Here is an 18,185-nt window from a genome sequence, read left to right as displayed (position 1 = left end):
AAATCTGTTGTTTTCTTCTGTCCCTGACTAGTATAATATTTCCCTTATCCATATCCCATACTTCTGTAACACAAACATTGTGGTTGTATTTATGTGCACTGAAAGGCAATCTACTGATAAATAATAGTGTCTATGTGTAGTGTTGGCATGCATCGTGCAGAAATAATGTACCATAATCTAGTTCATCAAAGTGCAGATCTGATTTCTAGTGCATAACTGACCGGGACATATCTGCTGTACTAAACATGCATTTTCTGTGCCAGGCGCCTGAATAGGAACCAACTGCAGCAGCTTCCGGAACTTCTGTTTCAGAAGAACCCTGCACTTTCACGTCTGTGAGTACACACACTTTATATTATCATACACACACTCTCTTCTATACACACTCTCTGTCTCACTCTTCTGTGAGTACACACACTTTATATTATCATACACACACTCTCTTCTATACACACTCTCTGTCTCACTCTTCTGTGAGTACACACACTTTATATTATCATACACACACCCTCTTCTATACACACTCTCTGTCTCACTCTTCTGTGAGTACACATGCTTTCTCTTCCTCACTCTTTACCTGCTTCCTGCCATGGAAGTGTATGTGTGTGTGTGTTTGTGTGCGTACTCACGTGTTTGTGAAGACTGGATAGTAGAAATCCAGGAGGTCTTGGCATGTCGGAGTGTGTTGCGAAGTCCTCTGCCAATTCTGGGGTTGTGTGGGTTGTGTGTGTTTGTGTTATGTGCGTGTGTGCGTGAATGCTTTAGTAACCTGGAGTTGGTGTGGCAGTGTTTTCCCTAGGTTTTTTTCAGTAGTGGTAGCAAGGGTAGGGGGTGCATTGCTACTAGCTTAAGCGCAACGACATGCTTGCTGTTCCCATAGACTTTGATCCAACGACTATCCATTTAAAAGCGCGTCTAGCGTCTTCTAGGCAGAAATATATATTTAATTAACAATACATCATATATATTCCAGTGTTGGCAACAATTTAGCAGCGGTGGGCCACCGTGTGGTGTTGAGGATTATGGAATGAGTGGCTATTTGACTATGTTGGTTAGTAGGGACAGTTCCATCTTGTTGGAGAGGAATCCAAACTGCTGCTGGAGGAAGGAGTCATTCTCTCTACTCCAATGGGTATGATGTGCTAGTTTAGTGTTTGGTGACGCATCTTGATGGTTTAAATCTCTCTCTATCACGCACAGACACACGCACACGCACACGCACACACACACACACCCCTGTGGCGTGACCATCCCAAAGTAAGGCTAAACTTTTATTAGTGTGCCGTAACAAGGTTCCATTTTCCGAAGGATAATGAGTGTCCCTGCCGCTGGCCGATTGTTCTGGCTCCGATCATTCTACTTTAGGTTACCTGGTGCTGCATCTGGGAATAATAAAACACTGGGACATGGAAACATCATTTCCCTCTGCACTTCTCCTGTCCCCAGTCCCAGTCCCAGTACCTCTCCGTATCCTATCCCTACCCTTCTGGAGCCACTTCCAATACAGTCTAGTCCACTTTTAATAAATGGAAAGGCTTAGGAGTGTCATCACCAGTGAGTACTACAACTGTATTGCACAATTGCATGAATAATGCTAAACAAAGAGGGGAAAGCCTTGAAGGCCTCGTGTAGGAAATAGAGGCTGAAGCTGGAATGGAACACTGTTGGTAGACTGCTCCAAAAACACAACGGCTGTTTGAGACTTAAAGGCTAGAGTTGTGAATGGGCGGTGTGTGTGTGCGCACACGTGTGTGCATGCTTGGGTGCATTTATGTGTGTTTGTGACTGACTGATGTCCTAGGTAATTCTGTACTGTTCTACGACAGCCTTCTAAGCGGTCTACCAGGTGAGGCCAGAGCATAGCCTTGAGCCATTGATTAGTCCATCAACCAGACCAGACTTTGCAGGCCAGCAGCTGAAGGATTGGATTAACAGATCTCTCTGCTTCTACTTCCAGTCAATCTGCTCTTTATTTCCGTTACTAGCTGGCTTCTTTCATGAGTAGGTCTCCCTTTCAAACCCTTTCTGGAGAATAAGATGCCTAAGAATGTTGAACACCTGTTTAGACCATTCACTGTGTACCAGCACAGTGCATGCGTGTCTGCATTTTTATCATTTATTACAGGTCGAAGTCTGATAATGAGCATGCCAGCGTGTATTTCATCTGAAGAAGTGCACATTTGTTTAGGAAATAGGTGATTTTCTCACACCAGCCTCATAAGAGCATATAGAATTTTGGATAGATTCTAAACTTTGTCTGAAGAATGAAACGTTATTGTTCACAGACAGGCAGTAACTGTAAAATGTCTCCCGTCCTGTAGTTGTCTAGCAGACGGGGCCTCATTAAACAGAGCAGTACCAAGACAAAGAGATTTCCTGATGCGCTCGCTGCTTCTTAAATCATCAGTGGTCTCCGTCTTTCCGTCACAACATGGGGTCTGGGCACTAGACTGGCGTAGTTAGGTTACAGCCGAGAGAGAGAGCTTCATGTACTTAACAGGTTTTCACTCCCACAGAAAGTCTGACGGTGTGTGTGTGTGGGTTTCTGTCTTTGCACTTGCTCTAAGTGCTCACAGGGGCTTGTTAGGGTCTGTCTTTAATGGCCTTAACAAGAGGGGTTAATGGGAAAGCCTCCAGCCCTCAGGTGGAAGGCTAACCCAGATGTTAGCTAGCTCCCCTTCTCTCTCTCTCTCTCTCTCTCTCTCTCTCTCTCTCTCTCTTTCATTCTTGTTCTTTACCATTCTGGTTTTGTATTCCTTCTGGAATGAGTGAGGGAGACTACATCGTCATATCTCTTCTCTCCTCTACCTTCTCTTCTCTGATCATGCTCCTCTCCTCTCCTCCCAGGCCAGCTGTGGTTGACCGCAGAGGAAGACTTGTCTTAGTAAAAGGCGCCGCTAGTTAAATGAACAGATGAGTGTGGTGTAGTGGTGGACGGGACAATTACAGACATTATAGACAGACTGGCAGTCGTTAAACCAGCCTGCTCATTAACTGTTTACAGGACAATAAGGTGTTGGCAGGAGAGAACACAGCAAATATACATCTAGTAGTTTGAGGTAAAAGTGAAGTTTGGAAGAGAAAGGTTGTTGTTACTGTCATGAAGGAATTAGAAATGTAATTTTACTGTAGCTCTCAGTAAGTGTCTTTTGTGCACTCTAATCTAGAATGGTGCAGCACATTTTCCATTTTATCTAGAGAAGATGGAGTTAGTTAGCTAACTCTCTCCAACTCTCTAACTCTCTTTGTAGCTACCTCCTTTACTCTGTGTGGATGTCTGAGAGATAAGTGAGACACTGATGCATGAGGAACAGAGCAGATTGGAGATAATGAGACATGATTGGAGATTATTAGAGATTGTTAGAGCTGGGTGATGGATTGAGGTGCCTGGTAGTGGTGGGAAAGCATGGGAACAGAAGAGGAGTAGAGGACTAGAGGAGGAAAGCAGAGGAGTGCCAAGCAAAGGGACAATAACAGTGAAAACAGAACAGTATCCATCATCGTTAACGGCCTGGTGTCCCCCTCCTCTCTCTCCTTCCATCCCTACCTCAATCCCTCAGTCCCTGGTTCTCGGCAGTGCAGCTCTGTAATCTACTCTCCTGGTCTGTAATTAGGTGTTCACAGTGTGAGAGTAGGAGGAAGGAGGGATGGAGGGAGGGAGAGAGGGATGGAGAGAGGGAGGGAGCCAAGGACTCAGCGTAATAGGTGCCTCCAGGGAACAGCATCTGGTTTGGAGGGATGGGGGGGAAGAGGAGGGGAGAAGGAGGAGGGGAAGGGCAGAGAAGGGTTAGGGTATTTATGATCTCTCAGGATCACTGTGTACGGCTGCTCGTCTTTGTGCCTGTTTTACTATGTATGACACACACAGGTCAGGTCAGGGATCATCAACAGGCGGCCTGCGGGCCAAAACAGTCCCACAATGTTTTTTTCTTGCACCCTCAAAGATCTTTGTAAAAAAATCTATAATAAAACAAAGAAATACAGATTTTATTTTAGTTTTGGGTCAAAAAAAGACTGAAATCACCAGGAATTCAGTAAAAAATGTGTTTAATTTAGGAAATCTTATCCCAAGTATTCCCACAAAATTATTTTGAAATAAAAATACATTTTTGGGCTTAGTTGTGGTCAATTTGCAGTCTACAAATTATTAAAATTATGTTCCGGCCCCCCAAACATCCTCTCAGACAAAAATCGTCCTGTAGCTGAATCTAGGTGTCTACCCATGCTGTAGGTGACAACTAGCTTGGGAGGTCCCCATCTTTCTCTCCATCTCTCTCTCTCCATCTCTCTCCGTCTTTCTCTCTCCGTCTTTCTCTCTCTAACACCAGGGGCCCCCACGCTCCTTACGAAAATAACATTCCGTCTCCCTATAGGGCTTCGTTCGAAAATAGAAGAACAGGTATTTAGGTGTAAGTGATACCCGATGGCTCTAATGGGTTTAGCAGTGCTACCTACGTACAGCTGTATAGTCTTACAACTATCCTACATTGATGAATGTGCACCACCAAAGAGGAAGGGGCTAGGGGTTGCTCCTGGACTGGACAGGGGCTCAGAGTGCAGGCAGGATGGGGTGAGAGTTCAGGTCAGTTCCATCTCTATGGAGGGTGGAATCAGGTGGAGTAGGGAGGGCAGGTTAGGAGAGGAACGGGGGGGGGGGGGGGGGGGGTGTTCTCTTTACCTGCACCATGGGAGGGCCAGGTGTGTGTTTGTGGGGAGGGGAGGAGAGGAAGGGTGCGGTCCTCCCCTACACTGTGGGGGGTAAAGAATGGTAGAGAGGATGAGTGTGTGTGAAATATTTTTTGGGGTAGTGTTCGGGGCGGGTTAGAGGGGTGTGGTTCGTTGCTTGTTTCCGTGCTAATGCTTGACAACCGGATTGGTCTGATACACAAACTCTAACACAGACACACAGAATAACACACACACACACTCACACACACACGCTAATTACACCTCAGTTTGCTAATATGGGGATAGCAGGCATTCACCTGGGATTACGTTCTTTATAAATGTATTTTAGGAGATAAAAGGGATGCTTTAGCTGTGTGTTCATGCATTCATACCTATTATATGTGTTTATATTGGACCGAAGCTGTGTTTTCACTGTGTTTGTTTGGTGTTTTATGCTGAGGGAACTGTTTCTCAGTAGGACATTCGTGGAGATTCTGTGATTATTGGGAGAATTCCTGTGTGTGTGTGTGTGTGTGTGTGTCAAATCAAATCAAATCAAATTCAAATCAAATTTTATTTGTCACATACACATGGTTAGCAGATGTTAATGCGAGTGTAGCGAAATGCTTGTGCTTCTAGTTCCGACAATGCAGTAATAACAAGTAATCTAACTAACAATTCCAAAACTACTGTCTTGTACACAGTGTAAGGGGATAAAGAATATGTACATAAGGATATATGAATGAGTGATGGTACAGAGCAGCATAGGCAAGGTACAGTAGATGGTATCGGGTACAGTATGTACAAATGAGATGAGTATGTAAACAAAGTGGCATAGTATAGTATAAAGTGGCTAGTGATACATGTGTGGCTAGTGATACATGTGTGTGTGTGTGTGTGTGTGCGCACGTGTGCACCCCTGTTAATGGTTGAGGCTGGTCTTGTCGTGTCCTTCTCTCTGCCCTTCCTGATGAATGACCAGTGAAGATGCCAGGGGCCACCTTTTATTTTCCTCTCTCCCTGTCCCCCTCTCTCCACCTCTATCATGGTTCCTGCCCTCCTTGGCCCGGACCACTTGGCCATATATCACATGATGAATAACCTTGTCCGAGACCTGAAGACTTGCATTAGCTGGCTCCCCAAGCTAATTTCTAGACTTTGTTAGCTCAGTGGCCTAACACAGTCCTGTAGCCTGCAGATGATGCAGGTTCAATACCAGTCCCAGACCCCTACCCAAGGTCATACCCCTGGCCTTGTCAGCTGGTTTATAGGTTGTCAATTGTTTTTTACGAGATGTACCGTGTGTGTGTATATAAAGAGGAAACACAGAGTAAATCATTTGAGGCGAGCGGAAGCCAACAGGGGGTCATTTTAAAACCACCCCACCATCTGAAATATTCACTAACACAGAAGACACAGACATCAACAGAGAAAGAGAGAGAGGGAGACACAATGGTAAAGGTAGAAAGACAAAGAGGGAGAGTGAGCGAGAGAAGAAGAGGAAGAGATGAAGCGATGGAGAGAAGAAGAGATGGAGGGAGAAAGAGGTGTTTGTACTAACAATTCTGTGTTGCTCATGAATAATTCAACAGATGGATCGAGGGTTGTAAAATATTCACGTTAAATCGCTGGGACATCAGTCCCCTGTGTGTGTGTCCTCTGATGTTCAGAGCTCCTGATAACTACAGTCCGGATGTCCCAGATACACATCAGGCTAGACCTAACTTCAGTCATTGAGGCCAGGGTATAGGTGTGTCTGTGTTGTGCGTTTGTTGTGTGTGTGGAGTGGGACTGGTCTGGTTATTATGAATTGATACAGCATGAATAAGACATTACAGTGTGGTCTAGATCCGTCATGAGGACACACACAGGGACTTCACTTACGGAGCTGTGTGTGTGTGTGTGTGTGTGTGTGTGTGTGTGTGTGTGTGTGTGTGTGTGTCGGTGACGGCTGGCCTTGGCAGGGCCTGATTGAAAGTGACATACAGGAGACGCACACACACACACACAGCCTGGCTTTTGCCTGCGTTTGCGGGACTGGTGGAATGCTGATGTTTGAGCCAGTAATAACAGCCCTGATAGTGGCAGCTCTGTGTGTGTATGTCTCGAGCAGCATATTGAGGAAGGTCCGGATGTATAGCAGATTTCATGCCTTTCTAAATGGGAAATCCAGTACATTTATCATACACTTCATAAACTGATATCTCTCATTTCCCTTTTCTACATGCAGCTCATCAGTCACTCTACGGTATATTGGTGAACATGACGTAGTGTAGGTCTTTTGTCCAGTATATCCAACACTATCACAGCATCATAGTCTAGTAGTAAATCTTCTCTTTGTCGTCTTCAGAAACCTATACTGTATTTCATATAATCTTTGCAAGGCTTCCACAGTATCCCAGTGTAATCCCCTGGCAGTAGCATTATGAGGAAGGCTGTGTATGTGTGTGTGCATGTGTGTGTGTGTGTGTGTGTGTGTGTAGCCTGGCTCTGGGTCTTCGGGTGTCACCAGGCAGCACGCCACAGAGTCCTGCCCCAGACACCCCTCCTCTCCCTCGGGTAATGACTCCTAACATCCCCTCTCCCTCCCTGGGTAGCCTACAGGAAGCTGCTCCTCCAGCCCCCAGCTCTGCTCTGTCTGCTACTGTTTGCCAGGGTAAACAAATAAACTGCAGGGCAGATCATGCATGCACGCACACACACACACACACACACACACACACACACACACACACACACACACACACACACACACACACACACACACACACACACACACACACACACACACACACACACACACACACACACACACACACACACGCACACTGTCCGTACACACACACAGATACACACACACACTCACAGATTGCCTACAAAAACACAATCTGTCCGTACACACATATGCAAAAACAGCCAGTGGGCTCTCCTTCTCCGTGGCCGACATGAGTAAGACATTTAAGCCTGTTAACCCTCGCAAGGCTGCCCAGAAGGCATCCCTAGCCATGTCGTTAGAGCATGCGCAGACCAGCTGGCTTGTTTACGGACATATTCAATCTCTCCCTATCTGTTGTCCCCACATGCTTCAAGATGTCCACCATTGTTCCTGTAACCAAAAAAGCGAAGGTAACTGAACTAAATGACTAACTCCCCGTAGCACTCACTTCTGTCATCATGAAGTGCTTTGAGAGACTAGTCAAGGATCATGTCACCTCTATCTTACCTGACACCCTAGACCCAGTTCAATTTGCATACCGCCTCAATTGATCCACAGACGATGCAATCGCCATCACACTGCACACTGCCCTATCACATCTGGACAAGAGGAATACATATGTAAGAATGCTGTTCATTGACTATATCTCAGCATTCAACACCATAGTACCCTCCAAGCTCATCATTAAGTTCGAGGCCCTGGGTCTGAACTAGAGGTCAACCGATTATGATTTTTCAACGCCGATACCGATTATTGGAGGACCAAAAAAGCCGATACCGATTAATCGGCCGATTTTTAAAAATGTATTTGTAATAGTGACAATTACAACAAAACTAAATGAACAATTATTTGAACTTAATATAATACATAAATCAAATCTATTTAGCCTCAAATAAATAATGAAACATGTTCAATTTGGTTAAATAATGCAAAAACAAAGTGTTGGAGAAGAAAGTAAAAGTGCAATATGTGCCATGTAAGAATGCTAACGTTTCAGTTCCTTGCTCAGAACATAAGCTGGTGGTTCCTTTTAACATGAGTCTTCAATATTCCCAGGTAAGAAGTTTTAGGTTGTAGTTATTATAGGAATTATAAGACTATTTCCCTCTATACCATTTGTATTTCATTAACCTTTGACTATTGGATGTTCTTATAGGCACTTTAGTATTGCCAGTGTAACAGTATAGCTTACGTCCCTCTCCTCGCTCCTCCCTGGGCTTGAACCAGCAACACAACGACAACAGCCACCATCGAAGAAGCATTACTCATGCAGAGCAAGGGTAACAACCACCCCAAGGCTCAGAGCAAGTGACGTTTGAAACGCTATTAGCGCGCGCTAACTAGCCAGCCATTTCACTTCGGTTACACCAGCCTCATCTCGGGAGTTGATAGGCTTGAAGTCATAAACAGCACAACGAAGAACTGCTGGCAAAATGCACGAAAGTGCTGTTTGAATGAATGTTTACGCGCCTGCTTCTGCCTACCACTGCTCAGTCAGATACTTAGAGACTCAGTCACATTATACACAACGCAGGACACGCTAGATAATATCTAGTAATATCATCAACTTAACTAGTGATTATGATTGATTGTTTTTTATAAGATAAGTTTAATGCTAGCTAGCAACTAACCTTGGCTTACTGCATTCGCGTAACAGGCAGTCTCCTCGTGGAGTGCAACGGTCGTTATTGCGTCGGACTAGTTAACTGTATGGTTGCAAGATTGAATCCCCCGAGCTGACAAGGTGAAAATCTGTCGTTCTGCCCCTGAACGAGGCAGTTAACCCACCGTTCCTAGGCCGTCATTGAAAATAAGAATGTGTTCTTAACTGACTTGCCTAATTAAATAAAGATTAAATAAAGGTGTAAAAAAAATCGGTGTCCAAAAATATAGATTTCCAGTTGTTATGAAAACTTGAATTCGGCCCTAAATAATCGGCCATTCCGATTAATCGGTCGACCTCTAGTCTGAACCCCGCCCTGTGTAACTGGGTCCTGGACTTCCTGAAGGGCCGTCCCCAGGTGGTGAAGGTAGGAAACAATACCTCCACTTTGCTGATCCTCAACACTGGGCCCCCGCAATGATGTGTGCTTAGCCCCCTCCTGTACTCCCTGTCCAATGACTGTGTGGCCACGCACATCTCCAACTCAATCATCAAGTTTGCAGACGACACAGCAGTAGTAGGCCTGATTACCAACAATGACGAGACGGCCTACACGGAAGAGGTGAGGGCACTGGGAGTGTGGTGCCAGGAAAATAATCTCTCACCCAATGTCAACAAAACAAAGGAGATGATCGTGGACTTCAGGAAACAGCAGAGGAAACACGCCACTATCCACATCGACGGGACCATAGTGGAGAAGGTGGAAATCTTCAAGTTAAACTGAAATGGTTCACCCACACAGACAGTGTGGTGAAGAAGTTGCAACATTTTACCCTCTTTTCTCCCCAATTGTTAGTAATTACTATCTATTCTCATCGCTACAACTCCCGTACGGGCTCGGGAGAGACGAAGGTCGAAAGCCATGCATCCTCCGAAACACAACCCAACCAAGCCAAGCATCACTGCTTCTTAACACAGCGTGCATCCAACCCGGAAGCCAGCCGCACCAATGTGTCGGAGGAAACACTGTGCACCTGGCGACCTTGGTTAGCGTGCACTGCGCCCCGCCCGCAACCGTAGGGCTCTCCAGAGGGTGGTGCGGTCTGCCCAACGCATCACCGATGTCACAGGAAGGCCAAACAGATCATCAAGGACAACAACCACCCAACAACCACCTGTTCACCCTGCTGCTATCATCCAGAAGGCAAGGTCAGTACAGGTGCATCAAAGCTGGGACCGAGACACTGAAAAACAGCTTCTATCACAAGGCCATCAGACTGTTAAATAGCCATCACTAGCACATTAGAGGCTTGAAATCACTGGGCACTTTAATAATGGAACACTAGTTACTTTAATAATTTTTTACATATTTTGCATTACTCATCTCATATGTATATACTGTATTATATCCTATTCTACTGCATCTTAGTCTATGCTGCTCTGACATTGCCCGTCTAAATATTTATATATTTTTAATTCCATTCCTTCACCTTAGATTGTGTGGATTGTTAGATATTACTGCACTGTTGGAGCTAGAAACACAAGCATTTCGCTACACCCGCAATAATATCTTCTAAACACATGTACAGTGCCTTGCGAAAGTATTCGGCCCCCTTGAACTTTGCGACCTTTTGCCACATTTCAGGCTTCAAACATAAAGATATAAAACTGTATTTTTTTGTGAAGAATCAACAACAAGTGGGACACAATCATGAAGTGGAACGACATTTATTGGATATTTCAAACTTTTTTAACAAATCAAAAACTGAAAAATTGGGCGTGCAAAATTATTTAGCCCCTTTACTTTCAGTGCAGCAAACTCTCTCCAGAAGTTCAGTGAGGATCTCTGAATGATCCAATGTTGACCTAAATGACTAATGATGATAAATACAATCCAACTGTGTGTAATCAAGTCTCAAGTAGGTCCGAGATACTGTTGTGAAGAAGTTTAAAGCCGGATTTGGATACAAAAAAGATTTCCCAAGCTTTAAACATCCCAAGGAGCACTGTGCAAGCGATAATATTGAAATGGAAGGAGTATCAGACCACTGCAAATCTACCAAGACCTGGCCGTCCCTCTAAACTTTCAGCTCATACAAGGAGAAGACTGATCAGAGATGCAGCCAAGAGGCCCATGATCACTCTGGATGAACTGCAGAGATCTACAGCTGAGGTGGGAGACTCTGTCCATAGGACAACAATCGTATATTGCACAAATCTGGCCTTTATGGAAGAGTGGCAAGAAGAAAGCCATTTCTTAAAGATATCCATAAAAAGTGTCGTTTAAAGTTTGCCACAAGCCACCTGGGAGACACACCAAACATGTGGAAGAAGGTGCTCTGGTCAGATGAAACCAAAATTGAACTCTTTGGCAACAATGCAAAACGTTATGTTTGGCGTAAAAGCAACACAGCTGAACACACCATCCCCACTGTCAAACATGGTGGTGGCAGCATCATGGTTTGGGCCTGCTTTTATTCAGCAGGGACAGGGAAGATGGTTCAAATTGATGGGAAGATGGATGGAGCCAAATACAGGACCATTCTGGAAGAAAACCTGATGGAGTCTGCAAAAGACCTGAGACTGGGACGGAGATTTGTCTTCCAACAAGACAATGATCCAAAACATAAAGCAAAATCTACGAATGGTTAAAAAATAAACATATCCAGGTGTTAGAATGGCCAAGTCAAAGTCCAGACCTGAATCCAATCGCGAATCTGTGGAAAGAACTGAAAACTGCTGTTCACAAATGCTCTCCATCCAACCTCACTGAGCTCGAGCTGTTTTGCAAGGAGGAATGGGAAAAAATGTCAGTCTCTCGATGTGCAAAACTAATAGAGACATACCCCAAGCGACTTACAGCTGTAATCGCAGCAAAAGGTGGCGCTACAAAGTATTAACTTAAGGGGGCTGAATAATTTTGCACGCCCAATTTTTCAGTTTTTGATTTGTTAAAAAAGTTTGAAATATCCAATAAATGTCGTTCCACTTCATGATTGTGTCCCACTTGTTGTTGATTCTTCACAAAAAATACAGTTTTATATCTTTATGTTTGAAGCCTGAAATGTGGCAAAAGGTCGCAAAGTTCAAGGGGGCCGAATACTTTCGCAAGGCACTGTATGAGACAAATCAAATGTGATTTGATTTGATTCACGCTCTCTTCTCAGTCTTTGTTGCAACCTGGGTTCCCAACCTAAATTCCAATGAGGGAAACACAGAGAGAGGGAGAGAGAGGAGCTTATAAAAGCAGCCAGGTCACCCCTGATACAAGTCAGTATTCGACATCCATCCATGCCTGAGGACATCGGGAGTTGACATGGAAACCGACCAACAATGTTACCTTCAAGTAGGTTTGTTGTTTTTGAGATTTTTCTTTCAAGCCTATCCCAAACCTCAACCCTTACCTTAACCATTCGGAGTTAATGCCTAACCTTACGATTTCTGAGTTAATGCCTAAACTTAAACGCAACTTTAAAAATTCGTAGTCAATGCTTAAACTTAACCTTAAACACTTCCAAATTTGACATTTCCAACAACTTCCAAATCTGACGTTTGAGAAACATGGATGAACGTCTAATTCTGAAGTGAGACTGTGATAGCGGATTGTATAAAACACAGTTTAATCTAGTATGTAAGGTGATTAGAGGGACTAGACTGCAGAATGGCTTCAGGCTCAACCAAGCTGTTGAAACAGTTGTTAAAATTCTGACTGCTGTTTAGTGGTCTGAGTCACATAATAAAGGGTCTCATTTAAACATAGTTAGGCAATAGTTGGGTATGAATGAAGGGTATGATGAAGTTTAGTAGAAATCTTCGTAGTTCAGTCATAGTGTGTGTGTGCGCGGCACACGAATGAGTGTGTAATTACAGGTTTGAGGCATATCCCTTTTTTCCTGTGGAGAGAGAATCTCTGTGGAATTCCTTCCTCTCCCCCGGCTGTGTGTGCTTGTGTGTGTGTGTCCTCGGGGCTCTGTCTGTGTGTTTATGTTTGTTTGTTGTTTGCAGCTTCATCTCCTTTTCTTTGTTCTCTACATTCCAGAGGAGTTAAAGTGAGGATGACTCTGGTCTTTCCTTATAGCCCACAGAACAGCACTGCATGGCTGGATGGATGGCTGAGATGTTGGAGGTCATGGGATGTGATTCACTCCACTGAGTCACCAACCGAGATGTTACCCCTAACCTCACATTTAGGTTCAGCTCCGCCCCATCCACCCTCTTTTTCTAGGAGAGGGTGCAGTAAGTGAACTCTTGTGAGGCTCTCAGGATTTTTCCAGCCAGTTCGGAATAACGACTCTCTTGTTTCAGATCGTAGTTTTCCAGAACGGGAAGCCTTATACTTTTAGTCCAGTTGCCATCGCTCTGCCAACCGAGGTTAAGCGTTTGTTTGTGTCTTTGCTTGTGCTTGGGTGTGTGTGTGTTTCGAAGGCCAAGTTCACACCTCTGTGCCAAGCATGAAGAGTTATAAATGTGTTGTTGTTTTCAGGTAACAGCTAGCCTTCAGGTCTCCATGTGTCTGTCTAACTGTGTGTGTCTGTGTTCGTATTGTTATCACTCGCTATCACACTTCACAGAACTATTGATCTTCTCTTACTGCACACCAAAGCTCCATGTTCCTTCTTCCTTTCTCTCTCTCTCTCTCTCTCTCTCTCTCTCTCTCTCTCTCTCTCTCTCTCACTCACTCACTCACTCACTCACTCACTCACTCACTCACTCACTCACTCACTCACTCACTCACTCACTCACTCACTCACTCACTCACACGCACTGGCAGGCACACACACCCTCTGAGCCCAGCTCATCAGCTCCCAGTATTGGGCCTCTCTGACAGTGTCTCTGACCCCCACTGTGAGGGCAGCATGGAACTCTGATCTCATTATCCTCAATGTGTGTGTGTGTGAGAGAGAGCAAGAGAGAGAGAGAGAGAAAATGAGTGTGTGTTGTTCTGTGCAGGTGGTCTCTCTCCCTCAGGCTGTGTAAAGTAGTAAAGAATAACACTTGCTGTGTCAGTAGTGCTGTTACATAGAGGAGGAGGGGGGGAGGCAATCATACACATACCTGCCCCACCCAAACAATCCTTACACCCACCCCTGTCCCCCTCCCTCTTGTACACAGATGCGTCTGCTTGAGGTGAAAATAAGCTTAATCAGTGTTTGTGTGTGTGTTTGTGTGAGGAGTCCAGAGGTGACAGGGAGAGAGGGATGGGAAAGGGAAAGATTGGCGAGGCGGAGACATGAAATAAATGGATCTCCTCTGTGAGCTACGAGATGGGACTGACCCTGACAGCATTAACATTGGCTGTATTAACACTTCAAAGCAGCGCTGGTCAGTGGGAGGCCAGGGAGGATGAAACAGAGAAGATGATAAGAGTCTCTCCCATTACCTCCCCCGTCTCCATCCATATTACCTCTATCCTTCTCACCTACCGCCGAAGTTCTGGCTGAAAAAGACTTGACCAGCAGGCCTTAAAGCTTCTGCATGTTCGGTTCCGCTGGCGTCTAGTAGAACTCAGCTCGGCAATCCGAACGAGTGTGTTCGCGTCCTCCGTTAACCTTCGCTTGGATAACGAGTTTTGACCGATTTCTCTTAGTCGCACAATTTTACATCTAATGAAGATGTTTGGTGCAGTATTTCTCAATGAAAACATTGGTACGGAATAGAGTCGTCTATTTATGAATGACAAACACTTTATTTATTTAACTAGGCAAGTAAGTTAAGAACAAATTCTTATTTACAATGACAGCCCACTGGGGAACAGTGGTTTAACTGCTTTGTTCAGGGGCAGAACGACAGATATTTACCTTGTCAGCTCGGAGATTTGATCCAGCAATCTTTCGGTTACTGGCCCAACACAGGTAACCACTAGGCTACCTGCCACTTGAAGAATCCCTACTGTTGACCAATCAACAACGAATGGGCTTAGACTTCAGCTCTGAACCTCGGCTTGCCTCGAGAAAAAAACCCTTGCCGAATACCAAAACTAACAAAATGTTGACTTAAAATTTGCACTAACTGTTCCGAACTGTTTCTGATGGGAAGCATGCAGAGTTATTTACTGAGCACCGTCCTCTATTTCCCCATTTTTCTTCCCCTTGACCACCCCTTCATCTCCCCATTACCTCCCCCTCTTAGCCCTTCTCTCTCCCCTGCCCTGGCCCACTGAGAGTGGCTTACAGGGGACCACTGCTACTGGACCTCAGCCCCAGGCTGTGGTAATGAGGTCTGGGAAAGGAGAGGGAGAGGAGAAAAGGAGAAGATAGGGGAGAGGAGAGGGAGGCTGCTCCTGGCTATTGGTCTTTCATGTGGAGATTGAGGAGAGGAGAAGAGGGGAGAGGGGGACATTACTAGGAGCCCGCCTCACACTGAGCTATCTGCCTGAAGCCTGCTGGCCATAGAGATAGCAGCCGTTCGTCTTACCCTCCTGTCTTTCAGTTAAACCTTAACTTTTCTCATCATTTACTCTCTACTGGGAGTTCTCTGACGCCTTTCCTGTGTGTGTGTGTGTGTGTGTGTGTGTGTGTATAAAGGTTAGTGTTAGGGATAGGTTAAGGGGTAGGTTTTGGGTTAGGGGTTAGGGGTTAGGGGTTAGGGGTTAGGGGTTAGGGGTTAGGGGTTAGGGAAAATAGGATTTTGATGGAAATATATTTTTACTCTACAAAAAGTCCAGAAAATTCATATATATAAGTTGTGAGTGTGTGCGTGAGTGTGTGCGTGAGTGTGTGCGTACATAGTATATTGCTCTTGTTCCAGTTCCCAGCCCGTCCCACAGCCTTGAGGCCAAATAGCTGCATTGTAATAGTCAGGGGTTATAACTTTCTAACCAAACAGTCCCACTGACAGCCTAAAACCACTGAGCACAGTCAGTCAAACCTAAATCCACTCACTAGGCCTACATATACCAAACATTAACAACATGCACCCCCAACCCCCCCCCCCCCCCCCCCCCATTTTTACCCTCAGAACAGCCTCATTTCGTCAGTGGAATGGACTCTTCAAGGTGTTGAAAGCGTTCCACAGGGATGCTGGCCCATGTTGATTCCAATGCTTCCCACAGTTGTGTCATGTTGGCTGGATGTCCTTTGGGGTGGTGGACCATTCTTGATACACACAGAAAACCCAGCAGCGTTGCAGTTCTTGAAATAAACCAGTACGCCTGGCACCTACTACCATACCCCATTCAAAGACACTTACATTTTTTTGTCTTGTCCATTCAACCTCTGAATGGCACACATACACAATCCAAATGACTCAAAAAAATGTCATCTTTATTTTTCCTGTCTCCTCCCCTTCAGCTACTCTGATTAAAGTGGATTTAACAAATTACATCAATAAGGGATCATAGCTTTCACCTGGATTCACCTGATCAGTCTATGTCATGGAAATGTCTTAATGTTTTGTATACTCAGATGGCCAGTATAGGCCAGATGAAGGTATCAGGGGAGGGCTGGATAATTGTGCAAGGCCAAGCGTTAAGGGATTAAGAAGGTATGTTCACCACTTCCTTCCTTCCGTGCTCTCTGTCTCTTTCCCTCTCCCTCTCTCTCATTCTCTCTCAACCACGTTGTCCTGGCTAAAGCATGTGATCTCTCTCTCCCGTCCCTGTCGTAAATATCCACTGAGGCCTGTGAGAAGATAAGTGTGGAGCAGAGGAAAGCCACAACTCACCATATACATACCATCTGTGTACACATCACGGCCATCATTTAACACAGCACACACACACACACACACACACACACACACACACACACACACACACACACACACACACACACACACACACACACACACACACACACACACACACACACACACACACACACACACACACACACACACACACACACACACACACACACACACACACACACACACACACAGAGACAGAGTATGAACATGTCTGTTATGCTCTCGTCATTTCTTTCCCATGTAAGGTGAATTCCTGGACCTTGACTGGCCTGCTTCTCTGGTTCCCCTCACTTCTCCACTGGTTATTTAGGTGTGTGTGTGTGTTATTTTTCTCCCAGCTCCACTAGGTCAGAGTATAGCCAGTGGTTGGGGTTTTAGTCAGAGTCAGCGATAGGGGGATACAGTCTATAAAGTCACTGTAGAGAGAAACGGCCATTCATAGAAGACAAAGAGTTTTCACATGAACAAGCTAACAGACTGGTGCACAATCGACCAACATACTTCCTTTACAGTCCTTACCCTCATCCTCATTGTTCATTATCTTCTGTCTGTCTCTCTTAAAGGACGTGTTATTGTGCAACCTTGCTGACAGAGTAGAACTGCAGTGTATTCTTACATTGTAAGAAGAAGACTGTTGTGTGTTGCTATCACAGTATTCAGCTGGTAGAAAAGAAGTGAGAACCCTCTCATATCATTTGACTCTTATACTTCTCTTGTCTCCATTGCATCACTGACAAGTCCAACAATATTCTCCTCTTTATGTTACTATGGAGACGATTTACCTTCCAGCACTTTCTGTGTCTTAACCTTCTTGTTTCTGTGTCTTAATCGTCTTGTTTCTGTGTCTCTATTTAGAAACCTGTAAGATGACGATATTCACTAGCTGTGCTGTCTGAGAGAAACTGTTCAGTTGTTCTACGGTTGGTTTTCATTGTTCAGTGTTGAGTAAGTTCTCTTGGTCTGTAGCCATCTGAGATTGTTGTTCTCTTTTGAGAGTGACAGGCCAATATTGCCTTTCTAAAGACCTGGCGGGCCTCAACAAAGACTGAGAGGAGCTTAATACATTGACGGTTCAATTAGAGAGACGTCTGATATATGGTACAGAAAAGCATTGAGTTCATTTGCCATTCTATTGTTCTGTTCATTTTCTGTTTTTCATTTACCAACTGTCTCTCTCTGCTTCCGAGTTCTCAGCTCTCAACTGACCTGCCACTTTCACAGTTCAAGTCAAGGAGAGTTTAACATGATAGTAACCAACATATGGCTATAGAAAATACATCATATACATTCAGTATCATAGTTCCTCCAGGGAATGGCTGGGATCTGAAACCCTCTCCCTCGTGTCTTCTCCCCCCGTATGGCTGGTTCAGTCTACCTGCTGTCTGCGGTGTTTAGATCTGTTGTGTTCAGAGTTTAGCCAGACAGACAGCCCAGAGACCAGAGACCAGAGACGTGAATCTCCAGGCTTCTTTTCCCAGAGACCTCTTTGTGACACGGTTAAAGAGATGTCCC

The 18,185-nt window shown here is 44.9% G+C and overlaps 1 protein-coding gene across 9 annotated transcripts in view; it reads left to right on the top strand.

The window, feature by feature from the left end:
- Positions 1–18,185, top strand: part of slit1a (slit homolog 1a (Drosophila)) — a 163,775-nt gene that overhangs the window by 24,327 nt on the left and 121,263 nt on the right. For all 9 annotated transcript variants that reach the window (XM_036960387.1, XM_036960388.1, XM_036960393.1 and 6 more), the window contains exon 4: positions 264–335. In XM_036960387.1, the coding sequence (XP_036816282.1) occupies positions 264–335 (72 nt within the window). The remainder of the gene's footprint in view (positions 1–263; positions 336–18,185) is intronic.

The sequence above is a fragment of the Oncorhynchus mykiss genome, chromosome 23 (genome assembly GCF_013265735.2).
Source record: "Oncorhynchus mykiss isolate Arlee chromosome 23, USDA_OmykA_1.1, whole genome shotgun sequence".
In the NCBI taxonomy this organism is placed as follows: domain Eukaryota; kingdom Metazoa; phylum Chordata; class Actinopteri; order Salmoniformes; family Salmonidae; genus Oncorhynchus; species Oncorhynchus mykiss.
This window is presented reverse-complemented; position numbering and strand designations above follow the sequence as displayed.